At 36.6% G+C, this 26,826-nt stretch overlaps 2 protein-coding genes across 2 annotated transcripts in view; both read right to left on the reverse strand.

Annotated features, from left to right (window-relative positions):
- Positions 1-8,807: 8,807 nt before the first annotated feature.
- LOC123523676 (uncharacterized) lies at positions 8,808-13,681 on the reverse strand. Its single transcript, XM_045301326.2, has 4 exons — positions 13,509-13,681; positions 12,331-12,430; positions 11,489-11,647; positions 8,808-9,806 (listed from the first exon to the last, which is right to left on the reverse strand). Exons 1-4 carry the CDS (start codon positions 13,593-13,595, stop codon positions 9,643-9,645), a joined length of 510 nt encoding a protein of 169 aa, XP_045157261.2. The 5' UTR covers positions 13,596-13,681; the 3' UTR covers positions 8,808-9,642.
- Positions 13,682-15,665: 1,984 nt separating this feature from the next.
- The window catches only part of LOC123525523 (leucine-rich repeat-containing protein 40-like), a 34,106-nt gene continuing 22,945 nt past the window's right edge, over positions 15,666-26,826 (reverse strand). Inside the window, exons 11-15 of the mRNA XM_045304633.2 lie at positions 25,206-25,313; positions 24,579-24,689; positions 23,197-23,274; positions 19,922-20,107; positions 15,666-16,993 (exon numbers count right to left, since the gene is read on the reverse strand). Coding sequence (XP_045160568.2) covers positions 16,888-16,993; positions 19,922-20,107; positions 23,197-23,274; positions 24,579-24,689; positions 25,206-25,313 — 589 coding nt within the window. The 3' untranslated portion in view covers positions 15,666-16,887. The remainder of the gene's footprint in view (positions 16,994-19,921; positions 20,108-23,196; positions 23,275-24,578; positions 24,690-25,205; positions 25,314-26,826) is intronic.

Below are 26,826 nucleotides of genomic sequence, written 5' to 3' on the forward strand. Positions count from 1 at the left end.
CAAAACTAGAACAGAGCTGTTTACTGTACGACGCTGTCAAGAAAGCGATCCACAAAGGATTAGTGGATTCAATCTGGCGCCGTTTCACTACAAATCATTTACACACCTTATTAATTGCAGTTGCGATTATATATTGGTTTCAATGGTTTGAAATAATTCTAGAAAATATAGTCTTGTATGCGACACATCGTCGCATTACCGTCTCATGGTGTTGAACATTTGTGCAAAGTTATTTCAAAATCCCTTAATGCATAAAGAAGTTATGGCAATGACACGAAAAACAGACCATGTTTCACCTTTAAGTGTCACTTTAAAAAGAAAAAGGCAAATGATAAGATGGACATTAACTACATATGACCGATGTTTGTATGTAAACTTTGAGAGAGGTAGGTGCAACAGCATTGAAGTAACTGCACGACCAAATATATGAGGACACATATACAAACTGATCTTACAGACAAATCGTATGGTGACTGCTTTATACCACCCTCCTTCAAACATTGTTTGCGGATTCTAAATATGAAGAAATACTACAGGAGCATAGGAAACGCCGATATTTTATAAAGAAGTCACTCACAAACAGGCATACAGTCTTTTTACCAAACTCGCAAGCACTTGTACAGTAATTAAGCAAGCGTGCATACAGTCAGGAAATAACACCGGATCTTCTTTCATTTACGGTTGTAAACAAACTGGAGAATTTATCAATGCTTTTATTTTATTTTACCAAACTAGTATTGTTTCTTTATCCACGAAACAGTGAAATGTACATGTAAGTAATTCTTCAAGCAAGAAAATAAATAGTTTTGACGCCGACAATGTACAATTTCTGGACAAAATCAGTGATAAGTCGAGTTTTTTTGCTATAATTCTACCTGTCATCAGACTAACACATTATATACAGAAACAAATCATGTTTAGCATCAATAAAATGTAAATATACATACCTTCAAAGCAAGTCAGTCACTTTAAAAGGCTGTTTTTCAACTTTTAGCTGTCAGTTTATTGTTTTGATCACTCGCAAGAGGAAGAGGGGGAATACAGTTGTTTATAGGGTGTGATAACTATTGGCTTGTCAATGGTTGCATATTTTGAAAGAAACAGAGGCCATTCATGCTGAAGGAAGTCATTAGTACTGAAACCGTTCTTTGTGATGGTGGTGGTTTGTATACAACTGAAAGACACAAGGAGTTCTTATTTGTAGCAATATTACAATCAATGTGCTCATATGTTGAGAAATGTCCGTCCCCGGAAGATGTCAGCATTTTAAATTCTATATTGGACTTATAGATAATAGCGACATCGCCTCCGCGCATTTTCCCGGGACGAGGGACTTGCTTCTTGCGATACCTGTCAGTGACAAACTCACTACTGCATGTTTTCTTTTCCACGGTATTATCAAGCCGTGTCTCTGTGATGGCAACTACGTCGAACTCGTTTGAAAGAGTAAAATCACAAAGGGGTATTGTTTTGTTTTTTTACAGATCGTGGGGTTTATAGAACATACTTTAAGGGTTTTCTGACCTTATTATTCATATTATGTTTATTATTATTCCTTTTTGAATAGCGTCTTGTTTGAAACACAGCGGGAATTTCTTGTGGTAAAGTTTGCAAATTATTTTCATTTACTCCTTGATTATAATCCAATGTCCTTCTCACATGATTTTGACCACCTCTCTTTCCTCTTTTGTATTTCTGAATGCGTAATTGCTTGTTTTGTTCTATGACAATAGAATTTTACCTACTCAAGTTGAAAAAGATGAACACAGATTGACCCACAGACTTTTCCCCCAGATACTCAGAGTTGGTACGATTATTCATTTAATCTAAAGTAAATATGTTGTAATACCTTTTATTTGCAGCATCTGACTGAAATATCTTGAAAAATAAACTGGGGGGAAAAATCTAAACTTTAGGTAATTTGGTGATAAAAAAATTGACTCTTTGGCTACTTTCAAAGGGCGTTAATTTTTTAAATTGTTATTATTCCAAAGATATAACTTACATCTACAACATGGGGCCTCCGTGGCCAAGCGGATAAGGCCGCTGACTTCAAATTACTAGCTTCTCATCGATGTGGGTTCGGGCCTCACTCTGGGCGTTGAATTCATGTGAGGAAGCCATCCAGTTGCCTTACGGAAGCTCGGTGGTTCTACCCATGTGCCCGCTCGTGACGAAACAAGAGCTGTCTGATGACAGCGCGCTCGACTATTCGAAGAATTGATTGAAGAATGGGGTCAAAATATTTCCACTGATATTCAGACAAAAGAAATAAATAGATCAGACAAACAATGTTCCTGTATTACTTTGATTTCGATAAGTCTTGCACTAAATGGCAATATATGAGCCAATTTCAAAGTCCAAAAAGGGCCATAATTCAGTCAAAATAGTTATGTACTCTTGCCTACAGATGGAAATCATAATGATAAACAAGTGTTCAAAGTTTAAAAGCCATATGTCAAATAGTTTTGACAAAACATGGACTTGTATGAAAACAGAACCAATTTCAAAGTCCAAAAAGGGCCATAATTCAGCCAAAATAGATTTACAGAGTTATGTTCTCTTTCCTACAGATAGAAACTATTATACTAAACAAGTGATAAAAGTTTAAAAGCCATATGTCAAACACTTTACAAAAAATATGAACTGGTACGAAAAACTTAACCAAGATTTCTAAGTCAAAAGGGGCCATAATTCAGCCAAAATCTTTGATGGAGTTATGTACTCTTGCCTATAACTGAACATAGTGATGGTAAACAGGTGCTGAAAGTTTCAAAGCTTGATCTCAAAAGACTTTGTCAAAATATGAACTGGTACGAAATATTAACCCAGATTTCTAAGTCAAAAAGGGCCATAATTCAGCCAAAATCCTTGATGGAGTTATGTGTTCTTGCGTATAACTGGACTTGGTGATGGTAAACAAGTGTTGAAAGTTTCAAAGCTTTATCTTAAAAGACTTTGTCTAAATATGAACTGGTACGAAAAACTTAACCAAGATTTCTAAGTCTAAAGTGGCCATAATTCAGCCAAAATCCCTGATGGAGTTATGTACTCTTGCCTATAACTGTCCATGGTGATGGTAAACAAGTGTTGAAAGTTTCAAAGCTTTATCTTACAAGACTTTGTCAAAATATGAACTGGTACGAAAAACTTAACCATGATTTCTAAGTCAAAACGGGCCATAATTCAGCCAAAATCCTTGATGGAGTTATGTGCTCTTGCCTATAACTGGCCATGATGATGGTAAACAAGTGTTGAAAGTTTCAAAGCTTTATCTCAAAAGACTTTGTCAAAATGTGGACTGGTACGAAAAACTTAACCAAGGCGTGACGCCGACGCCGACGCCGTGGTGAGTAGGATAGCTCTACTTATTCTTCGAATAGTCGAGCTAAAAATGCACGGAGGGGCACCTGTAGTCTTCCTCCACCATCAAAGCTGGAAAGTCACAATATGACCTATAATTGTGTCGGTGCGACATTTAACCCAACAAAATAAAATAAAAATCTACAACATATATAACCTCTCAGTCGTTATTATTTTGTTCTCTATAAATTCATCGCCAAAACATGTTGATTATGTCCCTGACATTTTTTTTTGGGGGGGGGGGGGGGGGGGGGGGGGGGGGGGGGGGGGGGGAGAGAAAGAGGATGGGGAGGGGTAACATGTTGAAGACGAGAAATAGTCATAAAGGAAGCTAATGCTGACCTATCTTATCGCGTTAGTGACCTTGAGAGATAGCATGATGCTGACGAACAGTACACAAAACGAAATTTCAAGATGTTTCATACGTGCTTTAAGCCCCGAGACCACGCTATCGACAATGTTTGTTTCCATTTTTTTCTATGTTTCCATGACACTCTGAACTTTGCATTGAATAGTGTCTGATAATGCTTCAGCAATTTAACTAATTACTGCCGGAACCAGTTCTGTGGAAGACGACATACTGTCCGATGTCGCAGAGCTATAAGTTTTTAGTAAATTTAGATCTGTCTCAACATCTGTATTTGGATATTCAAGAAATCTCTGATAAGATCTTGAATCCGGTACTTGTGAATTATACATAAGGCATAACGTAACGTAAACGTAACTTTTGTTGCGCAGTATACCAGAACAAAATTTCGGCGTTGGTGGCGAATACACTGCTTACTAGCACGTGAAAATCGTTCGATAGAGTTCACTTTATATTTACTTTTTACAAAGTCTTGAGTTTGTTAAAATGTATTTATGTACATTAATACATGTCACACAAAGTAATCTTGTACCTCGTAGTATGTCCTAAGTCCAATAAATTTCACATTAATAAGTTAAAACATAATTTTATTTAATCGGCCAAAAACACAAACTGACCGCCATATCGACCGGAAGACTTATATCACAACATTTCTCTCCCTTACTCAGTTCATTTCCACGCCTTGTAAACTAGAGTTTTCCAGTTACACTTAAGGTTTTCCATGTCTGTTGCACTAAAACACTTGGGAATGAAGTTGTCCCCCTTTTTTGCACCACACAATGCTAAAGTCTTTCATCCAATCTGTTTTACCTAGCCTGACACTGGGCAAGTGCCTAAAAAGCAGCGAAGAACACTTTCTGTATTGTGTGTGGCAAAAGACATATTAATATAGTAATAGTAGTAATAATAAATGATGATAATACAGAACTCCATGGCAACCGAAATGAAAACTTTAAAAATCTTCTTGTCAAAAACCACAAGTCATAGGGCTTTGATATTTGGTATGTTGCATCATCTAGTGGTCTTCTACCGAGATTGTTCAAATTATTCCCCTAAGGTTAAATATGGCCCTGCCCCAGGGGTCACACTGTTTATATTGACTTTAATGGGGAAAAACTGAAAATATTCTTGTCCAAAAATGTAGCATCATCTAGTGGCCCTCTACCAAGATTGTTAAAATTATATTCCTAGGATCAAATATGGCCCCGCCCTGGATGTCACAGTGTTTATAAAGATCTTGTCCAAAACCACAAGGTATAGAGCTTTGAAATTTGGTATGTAGCATCGTCTCAGTGATTGGGCCTGTACCAACATTGCTCAAATTATATTACTAGGGTCAAATATGCCCCCCTCGGCGGTCACATTGTTCATACAGACTTATTTAGGGAAACACTATGAAATTCTTCTTGTACAAAACCACAGGGCCTAGGGCTTAGATAATTTGTATGTAGCATCATGTAGTGGTCCTCTACCAAGATTGTTCAAATTATCCTACTAGGGTCAAATATATGGCTCCGCCCTGGGGGGTCACATGGCTTATATACGTAAACTTCCATTGGAAAAACTTTGAAAAGCTTCTACAAAATCACATGCCCTAGGGCTTTGATATTATTTGGTATATAGCACCGTCCTTTACCAAGATTATTCATATTATACCCCTGGGTTTAAAACTGATCCCGACCCGGGGGAACACATAGTTTAAATAAATTAAGTATGTGGCATGCTCTTGTGTTTCTCTACCAAGATTGTTCAAACCATGACCCTTGAGGTCAATATACGCCCGTGGAGTCTCTTGTTGTGCACCCCATGAGTGGTTGGGGCATATAGATTTGGTCTTGTCCGTGCGTCTGTCCGTCCGTCCGAATTTCGTGACGCACCTAGCTCAAAAAGTATTTGATATAAATTAATGAAACCTTGCATGAGTCTTTATCATGATATGAACTTGCGCACCACCTATTTTTCGTCTGGCTTCGCCCCCCTATTTTCAGAGTTATGGCCCCTGAAATAGTAAAAAATGCACATTTTCACCTAGTGACACGCCTAGCTCAAAAATTATTTGATATAGATACATGAAACCTTGCATGAGTCTTCATAGTGATATGAACTTGCACGCCTCCTATTTTTCGTCTAACTCCGGCCCCTATTTTTTGAGTTATGGCCCCTGAAATAGTAAAAATTGCACATTTTCACCTTGTGACGCATCTAGCTCAAAAAATATTTAATATAAATGGTTGAAAACTTGCATAAGTCTTTATCATAGTATAAACTTGCACACCTATTATTTTTAAGCTGGCTCCACTCCCTATTTTTAAAGTTATGGCCCCTAAAATAGTCAAAAATGCACATTTTCACCTTGTGACGCGCCTAGCTCAAAAAGTATGTGATATAGATTTATGAAACCTTGCATGAGTCTTAATCATGATATGAACTTGCGCACCTTCTATTTTTCATTTTGGTCTGCCCCCTATTTTCAGAGTTATGGCCCCTGAAATAGTCAGAAATGCACATTTTCACCTTGTGATGCACCTAGCTAAAAAGTATTTAATATAATGGTTGAAAACTTGCATAAGTGTTTATCATGATATAAACTTGCACACCTCTTATTTTTTGGCTTGCTCCATTCCCTATTTTTAAAGTTATGGCCCCTGAACTAGTAAAAAAATGCCATTTTCACCTAATTATGTGCCTAGCTCAAAAAGTATTTGATGTAAATTCATGCAACCTTGCTTGAGTCTTTATCATGATGTGTTCTTGCACACTTGGCATTCTTCCTGAGAATCTTGGCATTTATTACAGAGTTATAGCCCTTGAAATAGCTAAAATAGTGGATTTTTTGTGTGTGATGCTCATAGCTCAGAAAGTATATGGCCTAGAATAATGAATCCTTTTCATAAAATGTTTGTTGAGGCTATACCCCATTAAGAGTGTTTGAACTATTTCCCCTTATTTGTGACAAATGTACCGGGGGGGGTTGTTTTTCATTGACTTATATAGGAAATATTTTTAAAAATCTTCTTGTCCAGAAAAATAAGGCCCACACCTTAGATATTTGGTATTGTCTAGTAGTCAACTATCAAGTTTGCTTAAATCGTGTCCCTGAAGTCAAAATTGACTGCGCCCCGCAGTCAACAGTTTTTACGTTGGCTTATATAGGAAAAAGCTAGATGGTCTATGCTTGTGAAAGAATTTGTACGGATGAGTGCACCTGTTTCATCAGCGGTACCATGTGCTTGCGATGGCAATACAGGAGACACAGGCCATGGTATTTGTACAAATATATACAGTGCTAGCCTGCATCAGATGTGACAAACTGACTTGGAGGATTGAACTGATATTATGCATGATTGTATCAGTTCACATTCATTCAGGTGTATGTTCTTTGAAGAATCAACTTTTCTTATTTGATGTATGCAGAATATGCAGAAATATTTCTTTAAATACTTGAACAGAAGTAACTACGTCTTACAAGAAACTTAAAATGACTAATATAATGTCATCTATGTGTGTTCTTGGCATGCATTTTGTACAAATCTTCAATCAAAACATTTTCTGCATTGCCACAGGCGGTATCTTATGAAATTTTCAAATATTTTATCAAATATATTTTTCAATCATAGGAAATGCTTATCCTACATTTCTGCCTGTTATTATTACATTTACGACTTCATTTTACAATTTATTAGCAACACTGTTTACCTAAGGGATTAGATACCCAGTAGAAATATTTTTTTTAAAAATGGCATTCGCTTGGTCAAGTAGCATAGAAAACCTTATAAGTCAATGCATACATTGAAACCTTTCTAAAGTGACCTGCACTGAAAATACAAAATAATTTTTAGTTATATTTATAATAATTTACAAATCATTCGGAAATGTATACAACTTTCAAACCTCTTAAAGTAACAGCACCATTGACTCACTCTTAAGATGTATGGAAATGTTGGTAATATTAAATAAAAAGGTTTCTTGATATTTTACCCAGTTGAGCTGATTTGGTAAACATCTGTGCATCATATATTGCAAAAAATACACAAAAATGTATATTGCAATGGTACATTCTGCGGTTTTAAAACATTTAGTACAATTTCTACCAGAATGAGTGGTGTATTTATTGTAGGAAGCCGATAGACATCTCAGTCAATGGATAAGTTTCTGGGCAACTTTATAGAAACCTGAGATTGTAGATCATCAACAAATCCCAATCAGGCCCCGATTTCACGAAAAAACTTAAGTAATTACTTAGTTAAGTCTGTTATTTCAAAATTATGCTATTGCTTAATTTATTGTTATTTCATGTTGATTTTTTCTATAACAATTTATTTGTAGCTAAATCATACTATGGTTAGTAGTTTTTGTCTGCAATACTTATTTTAGTCAAGCAAATATCACATTTCTACTTAAGCACGATATAACGAACTTAAGTATTTTCTTAAGTATATTTTTTATTTTTATACTCCATTTTCTTTAGAATTCAGAATTGTTGTCTTTTAATTAATGAAATAGTCATATACGGTTCTGTTATAGCTGAAAAAGTTAACATTAAAGACACATAAAGAGCAAATACAGGCATTTGAAATAACAGACTTAGCTAAGTAATTACTTAAGTTTTTTCGTGAAATTGGGGCCAGATGTCAGTCTTTAGAGACTCTAAGTCTCAAATATATTGGACACTTGTGTCTCAGTTATGATCATTCTCTTCAGGTCATACAACTTGGTTTTCCATGAAAGCAATCTATAATGTGGTGCTGGACCTATAAAGTTAATGCACTGAAATAAACATGTATTCTTAAGTTTTTGATACTATGTATACATTTTACCATTGTCGATTTCTTTCTGTAGTTCATATCAGAATGATATATATCATCCAAATATTTGTTGTAAGTTTATGTTGTGCAATATGTTCATATCAGAGGCCCACAGTGGCCTTGCTTTTTTCAATAAAAGTTTAGAGCTTGAAACTTTGTTGTATTAACGTAACAGTCAAATATTGCCAAATGATTTGCCGAGGCCACAGACAAATAAATCACATTAACTGTATCACGCAGGTGTTAAGATGTGCAAGAAAGAGATTACAAAATTGTATTATTAAGTATATTTGTTTGAAATTAATAACAAGGCAATATTACACAATGTAACGGCATAGTAAAATTAGATTCAATTCAAAACATATTACATGGACTCATTTTACGGCAGATAATATATGGCATGATTACTGAAAAGCTGTCTTGTCATCATAAACGGAACAAATCAGTAGATTCCACTGAAACTTTATACACCTATAAATTAAGCTCGATAGTCTGGTGTGTACCCCAAAGATAAATGTTATAGGCGACCAACCCGTAACCTAACATTAACCGATAGACAAGGACCCTCCGCTTCGGGATTGGGCGTTAATATCTGTGTCATGTTTCTATATAATTTACATGTAATAATATCATTCCATTCTTACAAAAGTAAAGCTTCAGCGAACGGTTTTTATACGGTGTTCCGTTAGCGCCATCGTTGTTTCCCCCTTCGTCCTGTAGATTAGTAATGCGATGAGATTAGATAAGATACGAAGATACTTTGTAACGACGAGATAATACTATCAATGCGATAACACGATGCGAAAGTACAACATAAATATCGCGTTTTCGCATCGTATTATCATTGTATCGGCCTTACCAGTCTAAAGGGAAAAGGGTGGGTGACTACGGTGGTTCTAACGGATTACCGCACATTTCATATATATGTACGGGTTACGCAGGAGAAACGCGTATATACGTTTGTGAAATGATGAACAAATCAACGTCCCAACTGTATTTTACTTTACAAATATTTAATACTGGTTTTCATTTCTTACGTTATTTTAAATGTCAAATATATTATTAAAAAACGTTAGGATATTTGAAAGAGTAGCTGTAAGGCTATGATCATGATGGATTAACTGTTTTCTGCGGAGAGCACCACATGTACACGAGAACAAATAAAACTAATCCGAGAAATATCATTCCTGGTACTGTAAACACGTATGCGGACCAGCCTATTCGGTCATACTTGATTGCAATGGTGATCAGTACACCTGTCGTCAGCAACTCTGAAAATACATATTTAAGTGGAAAACTGTCTTTTTTCTTTTGCAAAGAAAAGGCTAAAATATTTATATGAAACTGACATAAAAATAGTGTTTTTTTTTCGTTTTTTGATTTTTAATAAAGTCTCATTAATTCTAGCTATCCCCCGTACGATAAAAAAAAATCGTATGGTTTACTTCGTAACAGTCTGTTGAACCTGTGCCAGAAAATATAGTTTACCTTGTATGAGGAACCAGCCTCCAATAACGACAGTGACTGTAGGTGATAACTTGTATCTTGAATGAAGAACTAGCCTCCAATAAAGAGAACGACTGTAGATGATATCGTTTACCTTGTATGAGGAACCAGCCTCCAATGTAGACAGCGACAGTAGGTGATATCGTTTACCTTGTATAAGGAACCAGCCTCCAATAAAGACAGCTACTGTAGGTGATATCTTTAACCTTGTATGAGGAACCAGCCTCCAAAAAAACAGCGATTGTAGGCCATACCGTTTACCTTGTTTGAGGAAACAGTCTCCAATAAAGAGAGCGTTTATAGGGGATACCGTTTACCTTGTATGAGAAACCAGCCAACAATAAAGAAAACGACTATAGGTGATATCATTTACCTTGTATAAGGAACCAGCCTCTAATAAAGTGAGCGACTGTAGGTGATATCGTTTACCTTGTATGAGGAACCAGCCTCCAATAAAGAGAGCGACTTATGTGATATCGTTTACCTTGTACTAGGAACCAGCCTCCAATAAAGATAGCAACTGTGTGTGATATCGTTTACCTTGTACGAGGAACCAGCCTCCAATAAAGAGAGCGACTGTTGGTGATATCGTTTACCTTGTACAATGAACCAGCCTCCAATAAAGAGAGCAACAAGAGGTGATACCGTTTACCTTGTACATTGAACCAGCCTCCAGTAAAGAGAGCGACAAGAGGTGATATCGTTTACCTTGTACAATGAACCAGCCTCCAATAAAGAGAGCGACAAGAGGTGATATCGTATAGGTCAGAGACCACCAATTCAAAAAAGTACAAGGAACTTACTGGGAATGAGGCAAATGTATACCTGGGAATAAGGTAACGACTGTGCGTTCTGATTGGTCATGTAAACAAACCCAGGAAGTGATTATTTTTTCAAAATTGATATTTTTTCACTGCATTTACAGTATTTTATTATACATTTTGACAAAATTTGCTACTTTTAATGTGTACTGAAAAAAGTTTTATCAAACGAATTTCCCCCGCCATGCCAACGATGTAAACAGGGGGTCATCCCATTCACACGAAAATTGCTCAAATAAAGTATCACTATTCATTTTTTTTCGTCCGATATTTTGGTAGAACTAAGATAGTTCTTGAAAAACATGTAATTAGATATACATGTTTCGATGTATGGAAGGCCATACACGCCATAATGTTATAATGTAAGTCTATGGGAAAACAATTGGTGGTCTCTAACCTTTACCTTGTACGAGGAACCAGCCACCAACAAAGAGAGCGACTGTTGGTGATATCATTTACCTTGTACAATGAACCAGTCTCCAATAAAGAGAGCGACAAAGGTGATACCGTTTACCTTGTATGAGGAACTAGCCTCTAATAAAGATAGCAATTGTATGTGATATCGTTTACCTTGTACGAGGAACCAGCCTCTAATAAAGAGAGCGACTGTATGTGATATCGTTTACCTTGTATGAGGAACCAGCCTCCAATGAAGAGAGCGACTGTAGGAGACATCGTCTTCCATTTATAGTTTGTACAATGTAGAATACAACATAATATTAAGGTGAGGGTCAGGCTGGAGAGGAGTATTATCACCACTAAAGTAAGAAGTGGTTTATCAACAACTGAAAAAAGAAGAATATTTTAAAAGAAAGTAGCTGTAGGTTGTAAACTGATCAGCTGCTATTAGAATAAATTACAATCGTAAAATCTGTAAGAAGATCCTTAAGAAGCAAAGAACGTAACCAAACAAAGTAATAGCAGACTCTGTTAGATTGTGTCTGTTCGCTTGAGGTAACGAAATGTGCAACACCTCTCATGCCTCCTAACATCGGCTTAATAAATGTAAATCTATCGTAGTAAGATTGTGTCTTCTCTGTGTTCCTAAAGGACCAGAGAATAAAACACCACCTAATCCAACACAAAGTTGCTCATAAAGACTCACTGAAAACAAAACTGCAATAATCATTCCATGTCAGTTATACATCGTTTTAGATGGATACAAGTTCTAAAAACTTATTTTCTTTGAATATTACTGTTTTGTGTAACAAAGATATTTAGGAAATCATTTCGATTATACGGTGGATACTATAACAGCGGCATAAATATCAACATCGATGAAATCTCTTTGTTCTAAGGCATATCGTTTACCCTTTCATCTAAAAGGACAACATCTTTTTAATGATCTTTTCCAAAATCAATTCCAAATTATAGCTAATGTGAAAATTTATACTAGTCTATTGACGCTCAAATTAACTTTAGTTCGGGCTGTTTGGAACGTGACTTCACACTGACCACGATAACATACCATCACGGTCGCAATCCCCACCATCACAGCTGTAATACAGACCGTTAAGCTTGCAACCTTCATCTTTACAAAACCAGAACGGACTGAAGAAACCAAAAGCCTGTAAATAACAAATAACCACAGTTTTAGATACACGTCAAATCAAATCACTGAAATTTTGGATCTGACGTTCATTTATTTCTTTAAATACTACTCAGTAATTTATAAAAATGTAGAAAACGTTTCAGTGAGTTGAGACTACTTGTTGCGAACTAAAACTATATTCTGGGGACAACACATTTTATTCTATCATAAAACTGAAGTTCTTGTCTCTTTTTAGGGGTGTTTTAACAGGAGGGAAAACGTGTGTTAACAGAGACTCTCGCTCTCGCGTGCTGTTAAAACACCTTTTATATATGCGCGTTCCGTGGCAAAGCGTAAACGCATTACAACCCTAAAACGGATAATTCAAAAGGATTTGACGTCAACTTGAAAAGCAATTCCCGCGCGTTTCATGGAAATTTAATTGCGTCGAGAGATTATTTATTCGTTTATTAGTTTTTACGCGTTTTATGCTAGAACAGCATTAACGCATGTTCATTTTGTATTGTAACATCTTCAGAATCCCTCGGGAAACGTTGGTTCTCTCGCCCTGCTGGGCTCGGGCACCAACCAATCCATCGGGATTCTGCAGATGTTATAACACGAAAAAACATGCATTACCCCAAAATTAAAATCTAATTGACCATAGATTTTATTGCACACTGACGCTGCACAAAGATTGAAAATGTCAAAGGGAATTAATACATCATGAATAAACATAATTATACAAGACCCCAGTAAATAGTTAGTACTGTGCTGAATATAACCTGTGAACGGTGACCACCTGGCTCTATAGATCACTATTTTTTTTATCAATTAATACATTTGCAATGAATTAAACTCGTGAATAGAGACCACTTGTAAACAAGTGACCGAGTATTGCAGTGGCAATTATACATGTCCCCATTAAATAAACATTTAGAACGATTTATCTGCTGGTTTTATCACACTGATTAGTAATTTTACAATTTCATGAACGTTGCCATATTTTTCAAAATAATTGCGATTTACATTATGGGTGCTGTAAGGCATATGAAAAACCGGTGAAGAAAATTGAACTTAGAAAACGTCTGATTTAAATAACACGGTTTACTTACGTGAAAAGAGAATGTCAGACTAACAATTATACTAAGAAAATTGGAACAAAATCCTTCGCCCGCACAAACTAAGCAAAAACAACCCATTGCTTTGTAAACCCACTAAATTCCTTCACAAGTTAAACGTCCATAAAAATCTATGTTCGATATTATACAAATATAAACTTGGTTAATTTTGGCAACTTGATACACTATAGATCAAAGTCAATCTATTCTATTTCAAAAATGACAATGGCTAATTATTGTTCTAAATAATGTAGATTACCAATATCAGGTCAGTTCGACACGAAAGGCGGTGTCTATTACATTATGTTTAAAATACATTTCAAATAAATTATTTCAATTTTTGGAAGAAGTATTGGAATCATACTGGCCGTGATTTGTTCCAATGCTGCGCCGATGTAGGATTCGTCGCAGAAGAGGTGGATAAATATGGCCGAGTGAAGGTATATATGAGCCGTGCCATGAGAAAACCAACATAGTGGGTGTGCGACCAGCATGGATCCAGACCAGCCTGCGCATCCGCGCAGTCTGGTCAGGCTCCATGCCGTCGCTTTTAAAGCCTATTGGAATTGGAGAAACTGTTAGCGAACAGCATGGATCCTGACCAGATTGCGCGGATGCGCAGACTGGTCTGGATCCATGCTGGTCGCAAAGCCACTATGTTGATTTTCTCATGGCGCGGCTCATATATATATCCAGACTTTCAACTGAAAACAACAGGAGCACAATTATGTTCCCTTCCAGTCGCAAACACCTTTTTCGGTGTAATTTATGTGCCATTCTGAAGTCTTTAGTATAAAAAAAACCGTGTACAGTTTGATGACGCGGAATGCCGTTTTTGACGATTATCGAAAAAGATACGGTAAACCTTTTGTACAAAAAGACCCCTCATCGCGGAAGAATGACTGTCAAACATCCCTCCTGTTATCGCTTTTTTACAATGTATTATCGCGCCGTCCGTACTGATGTACAGGTCAAAGGACAAAACAAGGATGACCCAAACGGCACATCGTTTTTGAAGCAGACACAAAATGTTTTAGGCCAATAGCTTGCAGTAATCAAAGCAACAGGTGTATGCCCGCAAAATCTCAACTGTTAATCTGCATCGAACCGTCTACAAGTTGTTGCTGATAAATGTGATTTCCAGGCTGGCAGACCAAGTATTTCATTGTCATACGATCAGTGCTGGGTGTCAGTTCTCCCGTATTACTTGAGTTCTGGACAACTTGCATGGTATTTACTCATGAGAGTATGCTAATTAACTAGTATTACTCTCAGTGCCCGTGAGTATTTTATGAGTAACATAGTATAGATTCAGATTTACTAGTTAATTTTATGCAAAACAAATGGTCACAAATACTATTTCATCGCTCTATTCTATACATTTTACTCTTAAACGATAGCATTTGCTCCACTTCTTCTGATAATTCATTACCAGCACACTAGTGCAAGTTGATATTTATATTTTCTATTACTAAAATACTTTCAGATTTTCGCTTCATCTGTTTAACAATCTGTGCAATTGTTACTTTTAAATTTCTGTTCCTGTCCAACAAAATCAAATTGAGTATTTTTTCACAAGGGGGATTTCATCCTACACTTTTAAGTTTCTGCTCTGGTTCTTGATACTGGTTTAAACATTTTTTAAAACTGGAATTAGCTATTGTACATTGCACTAAGATTCTGATTTCCTTAAAATCTGGCAGGAACAGGTATGGGCAGACTGTCGGCTCAGATGTGTAAATTCTTTGAAAGCCAATAGAATTTTACAGTTCCAAATCCATGAAAATATCTGCAATAACACCACTGTTGAATAATGTTTTTGTTTTTGAACAGGTTGAAACAGTATTTCAGTTATGGTAATGGGGTTCAGTTCCTGATCTTAAAGTACTGCAGTGAATTGTTCTCTGCAGGTAACTTCTATCTTCTCAACACGAGCAAGAGGTCGAGACCAAATTACATTAGATGCATTGTGTTCAGTTTAAGTAGTCCCAGAAAATATCACTTCACCTTGGTATCAAATACAAAGTCTCTCTACCAATTTGCATAGGGATCAAACTCACAAACTATCCAATGACTCTTAAGTGCAACCAAATAAACTGTGAGTGGACAGACATTCGTTTTTAATATAACTGTTAAATGACAGACGAGAAGTTCACAAATCATGAAATTTTATTCTCAAAACTTATTGGCATAAAGAACAAACAAGTGCATGATCAAATCAGGAAAAAAATGTGCTATTAGCAAATAGGGAACACATATTTCATTGAACAAAATACATTACAAATAAACAATTTTTTATAAAAAATAGAAGAAAGTATGTAAATAACAATAAACATATTTCTTTTTTAGTTCAGTAAACATGGATAGTTTCTATGTAAGCACTTTGAAAGGTATATCACAGATAATAAGCAAATGGTCTGACTGTAAATAAAATAGTTCTATTGTCAACTCAAATATGAGCTTTTCTTTCATCCTAACACAAAGAAAATAATACTTAATAAAACCTCTGTGAAGATCACTAAAGGTAGTTCTTCATAGTATGCTTAAAAAATTCAGCAAATAAAAATGAAAGGGTTGTATGCTAGATTTTTTGGTAGAGTGATTTGAAGAATTTAGACCTTGTCCAAATTCTCATAATGGGAGTCTACAGGGAAAGACATTTTTCTAATACATTGATTTTAATGGAACTTCTCACAATTGTAAATAAACATATGACATATAATACCGTATATAAAATGTATACATCAGTGTGCTTATTTTTTTGAGATATTTGTCTGTGATTAAAGAGAGCCACACATTTCAAGTGATTTTAAGACAACTTGGAATTATTTAACATTATAAAATAATGCTTTATAATGAAATATAATAGTTTTTCTTTAGATAGTAACATTGCTGTTTTCATAAATTTACTCACTGGCTGCCATTAATTCATAAAATCATTTTCATTTCCAAATGTCTAGTCATGGCGTTACAAAATTACTTCTGTTTTATCAAACATGCAGAACTACTTAATACTTAATGATCACTTAAACATTAAAATAATATCTCTACAGAAATTAATATTGCAAACAATATGAAACACAACCTTCAGGTAATATTGAAAACAATGTGACCTTTGCAAAGAATCTAATGGAACTATATTGTAAAATAATTTTGTTACAAATATACCTGTAATCGTCATAACTTTTAATGAAGAAAAAGTTTGATATCTGTTAATTCAGTTTCTCTTCTGGTAAACTGCAAACTATTAGGATGAAAATTACCATGCTATGCTTTTAGATCAGTTCGTGATATTCTGTTTGATAGAATAGATCCAAAATCTTGCTGACTCAGCACAGAATATTTTATAAAGTCACCATGGCAACAACCAGCATCATTCTGCTATTCTACCTCTTAAAAATTCCAGAAGAGCATTTGTTCCTTTTGCCAAGATTGCTGGTCGAGGTATTCTAAATGCATTTCCACTCAGTTGAAGGGATCTAAAATTCAACAAAATAACTCCATCAGTAAGAAATAGACAAACCAAAAATTTTACTAGAAGGTGTTTTTGTCTTCCCCCTATGTATACCTTTAGCTCTGGTGGCCATTTTGTGCAGCAAAGTGGAATGTGTGGATGACATGCACAACTAGGCTTGGTACTTAACACTCCTGTGAAGTTTCGTCGAAACCTGTCAAGCAGTTTGACCTGTGAAAGCCGGACAAGATTTTTCTATTTTTAGCTCTGGTGGCCATTTTGTCAGCGTAGTGGAATGTGTCGGAGATATGCAACTAGGCTTGGTACTGATCACTCCTGTGAAGTTTCGTCAAAATCCAGTCAGCAGTTTGACCTTGTGAAAGCCAGACAAGATTTTTCTATTTTCAGCTCTGGTGGCCATTTTGTGCAGCAAAGCAGAACGTGCCGGCGATATGCACAACTAGGCTCGGTACTGATCACTGCTGTGAGGTTTTGTCGAAATCCGGCCAACAGTTTGAGCTGTGAAAGCCGGACAAGCTTAATATGAACAGACGGCGAAGGCAAAAACAATACGTCTCCCCCACCAATAGGGGAAGACATAATGAACAAGAGGACCATGATGGTCCTGAATCGCTCACCTCTTCCCACATGACCCAGTTTTGAGAATGACGTCGTTTTTTCTATTATTTGACATAGTGACCTTGTTTTCGAGCTCATGTGACTCAGTTTTGAACTTGACCTAGATATTATCAAGATAAAAATTCTGACCAATTCTCATGAAGATCCATTGAAAAATATTGTCTCTAGAAAGGTCACAAGGTTTTTCTATTATTTGACCTATTGACCTAGTTTTCGAAGGTACATGACCCTGTTTTGACCTTTACCTAGATATCATCAAGGTGAACATTCTCACTAATTTTCATGAAGATCTCATGAAAAATATGGCCTCTAGAGAGGTCACAAGGTTTTTCTATTTTTATACCTACTGGCCTAGTTTTTGACCGCACGTGACCCAGTTTCGAAACTGACCTAGATATCATCAAGGTGAACATTCAGATCAATTTTCATGAAGATCCATTGAAAAATATGGTCTCTAAGGAAGTCAAAAGATTTTAATAATTTTAGACCTACTGACCTAGTTTTTGACCGCAGTTGACCCAGTTTCGAACTTGACCTAGATATCATCAAGATGAACATTCAGACCAACTTTCATACAGATCCCATAAAAAGTATGGCCTCTAGAGAGGTCACAAGGTTTTTTTATTATTTGACCTTCTGACCTAGTTTTTTAAGGCATGTGACCCAGTTTCAAATTTGACCTAGATATCATCAAGGTGAACATTCTGACCAATTTGTATGGAGATCCATTCACAAGTATGGCCTCTAGAGAGGTCACAAGGTTTTTCTATTTTTAGACCTACTGACCTAGTTTTTGACCGCACATGACCCTGTTTCGAACTTGACCTAAATATCATCAAGATGAACATTCAGACCAATTTTCATACAGATCCCATGAAAAATATGGCCTTTAGAGAGGTCACAAGGTTTTTCTATTATTTGACCTACTGACCTAGTTTTTGAAGGCCCGTGACCCACTTTCGAACTTGACCTAGATATCATCAAGATGAACATTCAGACCAACTTTCATACAGATCCCATAAAAAATATGGCCTCTAGAGAGGTCACAAGGTTTTTCTATTATTTGACCTACTAACCTAGTTTTTGATGGCACGTGACCCACTTTGGAACTTGACCTTGATATCATCAAGGTGAACATTCTGACCAATTTTCATGAAGATCTCATGAAATATATGGCCTCTAGAGGTCACAAGGTTTTTCTATTTTTAGACCTACTGACCTAGTTTTTGACCACACGTGACCCAGTTTCGAACTTGACCTAGATATCATCAAGACGAACATTCAAACCAACTTTCATACAGATCCCATGAAAAATATGGCCTTTAGAGAGGTCACAATGTTTTTCTATTATTTGACCTACTGACCTAGTTTTTGAGGGCACGTGACCCAGTTTCGAACTTGACCTAGATATCATCAAGGTGAACGTTCTGACCAATTTTCATGAAGATCTTGTGAAATATATGGCCTCTAGAGAGGTCACAAGGTTTTTCTATTTTTAGACCTACTGACCTAGTTTTTGAAGGCACGTGACCAAGTTTCGAACTTGACCAAGATATCATCAAGGTGAACAATCTGACCAATTTTCATGAAGATCTTGTGAAATATATGGCCTCTAGAGAGGTCACAAGGTTTTTCTATTTTTAGACCTACTGACCTAGTTTTTGAAGGCACGTGACCCAGTTTCGAACTTGACCTAGATATCATCAAGATGAACATTCTGACCAACTTTCATAAAGATCCCATGAAAAATGTGACCTCTAGAGTGGTCACAAGCAAAAGTTTACGGACGGACGGACGCACGGACGGACGACGGACACCGCGCGATCACAAAAGCTCACCTTGTCACTTTGTGACAGGTGAGCTAAAAACGAATAGCTTAATTCAAGTTCCCGTATCTTAATAATCTTATTAACAAAAGCTATTTAACAGTCTGTAGCCCTAACTAGTGGTGCTTTATTTTTATGTAGATAAAAAAGACAGAGGTAAACCTATTTAAACTGTTTCAGATTCCCAATTTATATGGAGCGAGTCTGTTCTATTTTGTTATTTTGTAAACTGCAACAGCTATGAGCCGTGCTTTATAATTGCTTTCCAATATTCTGTGGTACATTTACTTGATCTGGTTTAAAATGGATCACTATTTTACTGTTGACTATTTCATTCTTTACGGGGAAATCACCTTTAAATTATCTGTTTAAACTGCTCAAGATGTGATATGTCCTATACTGTTATCAATTAAAGTTCAGGTAACCAATGAAGTGAGTTGTTTCATTTTTTATTTCTAAGTCAATTTTACTACCTGAGATAAACTTACTTGATCTGACTACAGAGGCCCAGTTCAGGAGGGACCTGTCCTATATTATTATTCTGTAGATCTAGAGTAGCCAATGAGGCGAGCTGTTTCATTCCCTGTGGGTCTATACTCTCTATCTTGTTGTCGTTAGCAAACAGGATCTCCAACTTTGGTAATGAATACAGCACAGCAGGAAGTTTGGTAAATCTGTTGAGTAATAAAAACAGATATTCAGCTGTTGATCTATAATGTGTTTTTCAAGCACTTCTGACTGCCCTCTATATAAAGACCTCCTAGGGAGTAAAACCCAGAAATATGTCTATAGGTCACAGTTGGCACTGCTATGCATTGTTAGGACACAGAATTGAACTTGGGAGTAACAGAATTCAAAAGTTCCAAACTGGAAAAGATACATGATACTTATTTCATCATTAAATGATACAATTAGACAAGGAAAATGCCATAAAATCTCTGATCTCTTATTGTAATCTTGACCTTTCAACCAGGGGTCTAAGTCTTGAACTTTACAAATCATCTTATTATTGGTGGCTGTTTGTGCGAAGTTATATCTTTCTATGTATACTAGATGCCCATGGGCAACATGTTGAGCCCGCTCTTTGGCCCCTAACTGTGACCTTGACCTTTCAGAGAACCTGGGGATTGTAGGATAGCTCTCCACATACTTCGTATAGTCGAGCTAAAAAGACTGACAATAATATCTGGTTCTCAAACAAACAATAATTTACGATTAAAATGATTTAACAACAGTCATAGAACTAGTTTGTTTTGCTGGTCTCCACTGAATTTGCCATCAGTATTTCAATGATGAAATATGGTTTGTTAATCTTACCAGAATTACCAGTAACCTTTTAACATATACAAGAGGGCCATGATGGCCCTACATTGCTCACCTGAGTTTAATTGCTTGCTTGAACAAATTTCTTTGCTAAAGCTTCAAAAACAAAAAGAACAAGGCAGTCTGAAAGACAGCTAAATCCCCCGCCACTGCTATGAATAGTGAAAGGGTAAACCTTTGATTTTAGCTGTGACCTTGACCTTGAACTGACATGGCTGACTCATGAATTCTGCACAACGTCTTGATGAGGTGATCATTTGACCCAAGTTTCATGAAAATCCTTCAAGGGGTTTAGGAGATACAGAGCTGAAACCTTTAACCTTCAGTTGTGACCTTGACCTTGAGTTGACATGGCTGACTCATGAGTTCTTGATGAGGTGATCATTTGACCCAAGTTTGATGAAAATCCTTCAAGGGGTTTAGGAGATACAGAGTGGACACAAAATGGAAGGCTCAAACCTTCGACCACTAGTTGTGACCTTGATCTTGAGCTGGCATGGTTGACTCATAATTTCTGCACATCGTTTTGATGAGGTAATCATTTTACCCAAGTTTTATAAAATTCCTTCAAGGGGTTTAGGAGATATAGAGCGGACACGAAATGGAAGGCTCAAATCTTTGACCCTAAGTTGTGACCTTGACCTTGAGCCGGCATGGCTGACTCATGGGTTCTGCACATCGTCTTGATGAGGTGATCATTTGACCCAAGTTTTATAAAATTCCTTTAAGGGGTTTAGGAGATATAGAGCGGACACAAAATGGAAGGTTCAAACCTTTGACCTCGAGTTGTGACCTTGACCTTGAGCCGACAAGGCTGACCCATGGGTTCTGCACATCGTCTTGATGAGGTGATCATTTGACCCAAGTTTCATGAAAATCCTTCAAGGAGTTTAGAAGATATAGAGCGGACACAAATGGAAGGCTCAAAACCTTTGACCCTAAGTTGTGACCTTGACCTTGAGCCGGCATGGCTGACTCATGGGTTCTGCACATCGTCTTGATGAGGTGATCATTTGACCCAAGTTTTATAAAATTCCTTCAAGGGGTTTAGGAGATATAGAGCGGACACAAAATGGCAGGCTCAAACCTTTGACCTTGAGTTGTGACCTTGACCTTGAACCGACAAGGCTGACCCATGGGTTCTGCACATCGTCTTGATGAGGTGATCATTTGACCAAAGTTTCATGAAAATCCTTCAAGGGGTTTAGGAGATATGGACCGGACACGATTTTGTTACGGACGGAACGACGGACAGACGGAAGGACGGAAGGACGGAAGGACGGACGGACGCAGACCATTCCTATAATCCCTCCGCCACGGCGGGGGATTAACTAGGTGAGACGGTCATGGTAAAGATTCTTCAAGATAAGTACTGAAATCTGTTAAAAAATTATACAGGTGGTCCAAATCTCTTTGCAGTAGCTTCAAAAACAAGGAAGTAAGTCAGTAGGTTAGGGTTAATAATATTTAAGATGAGTATTGAAATCTGTATCAAAAGTTCTACATGTGGTCCAAATTTCCATGCTGTATCTTCAAAAACAAGAAGGTAGGTCAGAAGGTCACGATTAAGACTATTCAAGATGAGTTTTGAAATCTGTGTAAAAAAATTATACAGGTGGTCCAAATTTCTATACTGTAACTTCAAAAACGGAAAAGTAGGTCAGTAAGTCATGACTAAGACTATTCGAGATGAGTATTGAAGTCTGTATCAAACATTATACATGTGGTCCAAATCTTTTTCAAAAACAAGAAAGTAGGTCAGTAGGTTAGGGCTAAGAACATTAAAGTTGAGTATAGAAATCTTTATCGAAAGTTACTGACGTGGTCCAAATTTCTATACTGTTAAGATCGGTTTGCAAAACTGTATATGTACCCCCGGGCGGGGCGTCTTTTCACCATAATTTGAACAATCTTAGTAGAGGACTACAGGACAATGCTACACACCAAATATCAAAGGCCTAGGTGTTGTAGTTTCAGACAAGAAGGTTTTTAAATTTTCTTCCTACTTAAGTCTATACAAACCATGTGACCCCCCGGGGCGGGGCCACATTTGACCCTAGGAGGATAATTTGAACAACCTTGATAGAGGACCACTATATGACGCTACATACCAAATATCAAAGCCCTAGGCCCTGTGGTTTTGGACAAGAATTTTTTTTTAATTTTCCCTCTCCGTCGCTATGTTAACCAGAGTTCTGTGTGGAATTAAATTCTTTGAACAATTTTGAAAGGGGACCATCCAAGGATCATTCCTGTGAAGTTTCATCAAAATTGGAAGGTGGTTTAGGAGGAGATGTTGTTTAAAGGAAAGTGTGGATGGACTGACGGACGCAGGACGGTGAGCGATCACAATAGCCTTTGGCGCAGGTGAGCTAAAAATACAACAGAACTGTAGGCCACTTACACAATGGTTCACAGAAAATCTACAATGGAAACTTGCCTGTTAAATGAAAGGATCACTTCTCTCATTTCCTTTAAAGACGCCATGTCACTTGGTAGGTCTGACAACTGGTTATTCCTGTAATAACAAAAACAACACACATACAACATGGGCAGCTACCAGTTTTTTTTACTGTTTTACATTTGATTATTGCCCTTAAAATTTCATAACCTTGTTACCATGTTACCTTTTTCCAGAAAACATACTGAAAATTCAGTATGATGCAGAGCTCCAAATAAGCTGCGTATTTGCGTATTTACGCAATAAAAGTTGCAGAAAACCCAAATGAATTTATACAGTGTGCGTACTGAAATGCAATTAAAATTCTTAATATCCAATTCATAAAAAATCCCTTGTGTAGCCCATTTTCTGTAATATAGAATGGGTACAAGATCTGAACGCTAGACAAGAGACTGGTTATACGTTACGACAGAACTGGTTGCTATTTATCGGAAAAATAACAGGACCATTCACTCTGATCGGTGTTATTTGGACGCTTTGTAAACAGTAATTACATTGATAAACCACTGCTAGTACCAAAAGAGATTGCAGTAAAACATTGTTGCAGCACAAACAAACAAAACAGAAGGATATTGAAGAATTATTTTGTATTTCAACAAAGACACTTATCTGTTTGTGATGATATAATGTCACCGATACTGGCAATTGGCAACATCTTATGGGAGAGCATAATTTATATTGTAGTGACCACATCATTGGGGATATTGTGGATAAATTGATCTCCGAGTCTGACTGCATTTAAAGTGCAAAAAACAACGGAACAAAAATATCTCAGAAAACAAACCTTATCCCCAAAAAGCTGGGTAATAATATTAGTTTTACCCAATTCAAATTTCCAATACCCAATTAAAACAAAAAGTGATTGGTAAATACCCAATTGCACCAAAAGCTTATCTGGAGCTCTGATGAGTAATGGAACAAGCAGTATTAAAGATACATTGAATTTATGCCTATAATCATAATGTGAATTTAACTATTGGTAATTCTAAATCTTATAAGAGCCCATGAAAAGACACAAACAGCTGCTTAGGGTAACCAAAATAAAGGATAACAAAGACACTGCCATCCGAAAAATGTATTATTAGCATTGAAAAAGATCAGTTTAAGTCAGCCGCACCATGAGAAAACCAACATCGTGCATTTGCAACCATCATGAAACCAGACCAGCCTGCTGTTCGCTTTCAAAGCCTATTGCAATAAGAGAAACTGTTAGTGAACAGCATGGATCCTGACCAGACTGCGCAGATGCACAGGCTGGTCTGGATCCATGCTGTCGCAAATGCACTATGCTGGTTTTCTCATGGTGTGGCTCAAGTACTGACTAATATTTGAATGTAACAAGTCAGTTTGTTAAATCTTACCTCAGATCTAAGAAAGTCAGTTTGAAGTAAAGACCAATATCTGAATGTAGTGAGGTCAATTTGTTAAATCCTAAGTTCAGCTCCTTTAAATGATCTGACACTAACATTATTCTGAAAACAGACAAACATCAAATGACAAAAATCAGTTGATAATTACCTACATAAAAAGACTAGATTTTAAACTTCGGAAATTGGTATGGGCCTCCATGGCCAAGTAGCAGTTAATGTCACTAACATGAATATCTTGCCCCTGCCTCTATGGATTCGAGTCTCACCTGTGCATCATGTGCCAAAGGCGACTTGTGGAAGGTAGGTGTTTCTACCCAGGTGTCCATTCATAAGTAATTCATAAATAATACACCAGGGGCACCAAGGTCTGCTGGAAAGTACAGAAAAACTGAAGTGTGTTGGTGAGACTTTAAACCTAACAAAACAAACAAACTTCTGAAATAGATTATATCAGTGCATTATCAATATGTAAATGATACTTGCTTCTACACATGATTTATATACAATGTCAGTTATGCTCAAGGGTAAAACATTACGAAATAAATGTTGCAATCATATCCAACTCTTTATATAATAATAAAACAACAGCTTAATATTCTGTATAAGAATATCACATACCCTTTAGGTAACTCTGTAAAGGTATTCTTGCTGAGATTTATTGAAGTTATTTCCCCTTTTGCTGCAATTTTCAAGACCTCCTCTGGTACTTGATTGCACTTCTTGTTACTTGAAAATAAAAGATATGATTAAAATAGACATACTTCGTGATATTAATGTTATTTAAATTGAATTCAAACCAGAACCTTTACATTCTTTGTTAAATATACATAAGGACATGATCATGTTCAAATCTGCAATCAATTTATTAAGATCCAGATATTCTGGGACAGCTAAAAGATTTTATAAACAAAAGCTGCCCTAAGGACAGAGAGCTGGACTGTTTGAAAATGTTTACCAAAGAAATGAAACTGATAACAGTAAATGCAATAAATTATTGTAGATTTTTTACCTTTGTGTGTGTATTGGAGAGGTGGGGGGTATACTATGATACAATACTGCCACTGATAAAGGTGGAAGTTTACGTGTGTGCGTGTTGTGTGGTGGGAATGATATGCTTACAAAGAAACATGTAAGAGAGAGAGAAATGTAACAAGGCAGTCTGAAAGACAGCTAAATCCCCCGCCACTGCTATGGATAGTGGAAGGGTAAGCCTTAAGCAGTGACCTTGACCTTAAACTGACATGGGTGGCTCATGAATTCTGCACAACGTCTTGATGAGGTGATCATTTGACCCAAGTTTCTTGAAAATCCTTCAAGGGGTTTAGGAGATACAAAGTGGACACAAAATGGAAGGCTCAAACCTTTGACCCTAAGATGTGACCTTGACCTTGAGCCGCCATGGCTGATTCGTAAGTTCTGCATATCATTTTGATGAGGAGATCATTTGACCCAAGTTTTATAAAATTCCTTCATGGGGTTTAGGAGATATGGAGCGGACACGAAAGTGTTACAGAAGGACGGACGGAGACCATTCCTATAACCCTCCACCACTTGTTGCAGGGGATTAAAACTAAATTTCAAAAATCTGGTGGTGTGGGGCTTGTGAGGAGGTATGAGTTATACCAAGGAGATAAAAGTAGGTGTGAGAAATAAAAAATATCTATTTACTGGTTGGGAACCAGTATCCAGACAGGACCAATTTCCGGACACATGTAATAACCGCTTTATTTTGGCGTTATTCGCGTAATTGTTTCATCTGGATCATTTGGATGTTTGTTCTTCATGTCTACAACAAGCCACTATATGACAAGGCTGTATAATGTTAGGTTTTATGTTGATGCCTCACCTGCATTTGCAAAACAACTCTCTATCTTCACGGGGCATGAAGATTGCATTGCGCATGCGCAGTAGTTTACACTTGTAAAGGTATCAAGCGGGGGAAGAAATAATTAAACAATATATTGATTGTCTGCTGATAACATGTGCTACTTTTAATTTCACAGTAATAGTTACATAAAATGCAGGGCTGTCGATTTTTGCACTAATTTTATTCTACATATTAATTATATTGGAATTATCAAGAATTTGTGTTAGATGAAATTAGAGTTTTTTTATAGTTAGCCTCTCTTTGCTTTCATAACTGCTACTGAAAGTTGGGTTATCTTTCATGTGCATTTTTTAGAGAGATTAATGATAAAGAAATGTGTAAAAATAGTTGAATTACTTATTTCGATATCAA

The sequence above is a fragment of the Mercenaria mercenaria genome, chromosome 3 (assembly GCF_021730395.1).
Source record: "Mercenaria mercenaria strain notata chromosome 3, MADL_Memer_1, whole genome shotgun sequence".
Classification (NCBI taxonomy): domain Eukaryota; kingdom Metazoa; phylum Mollusca; class Bivalvia; order Venerida; family Veneridae; genus Mercenaria; species Mercenaria mercenaria.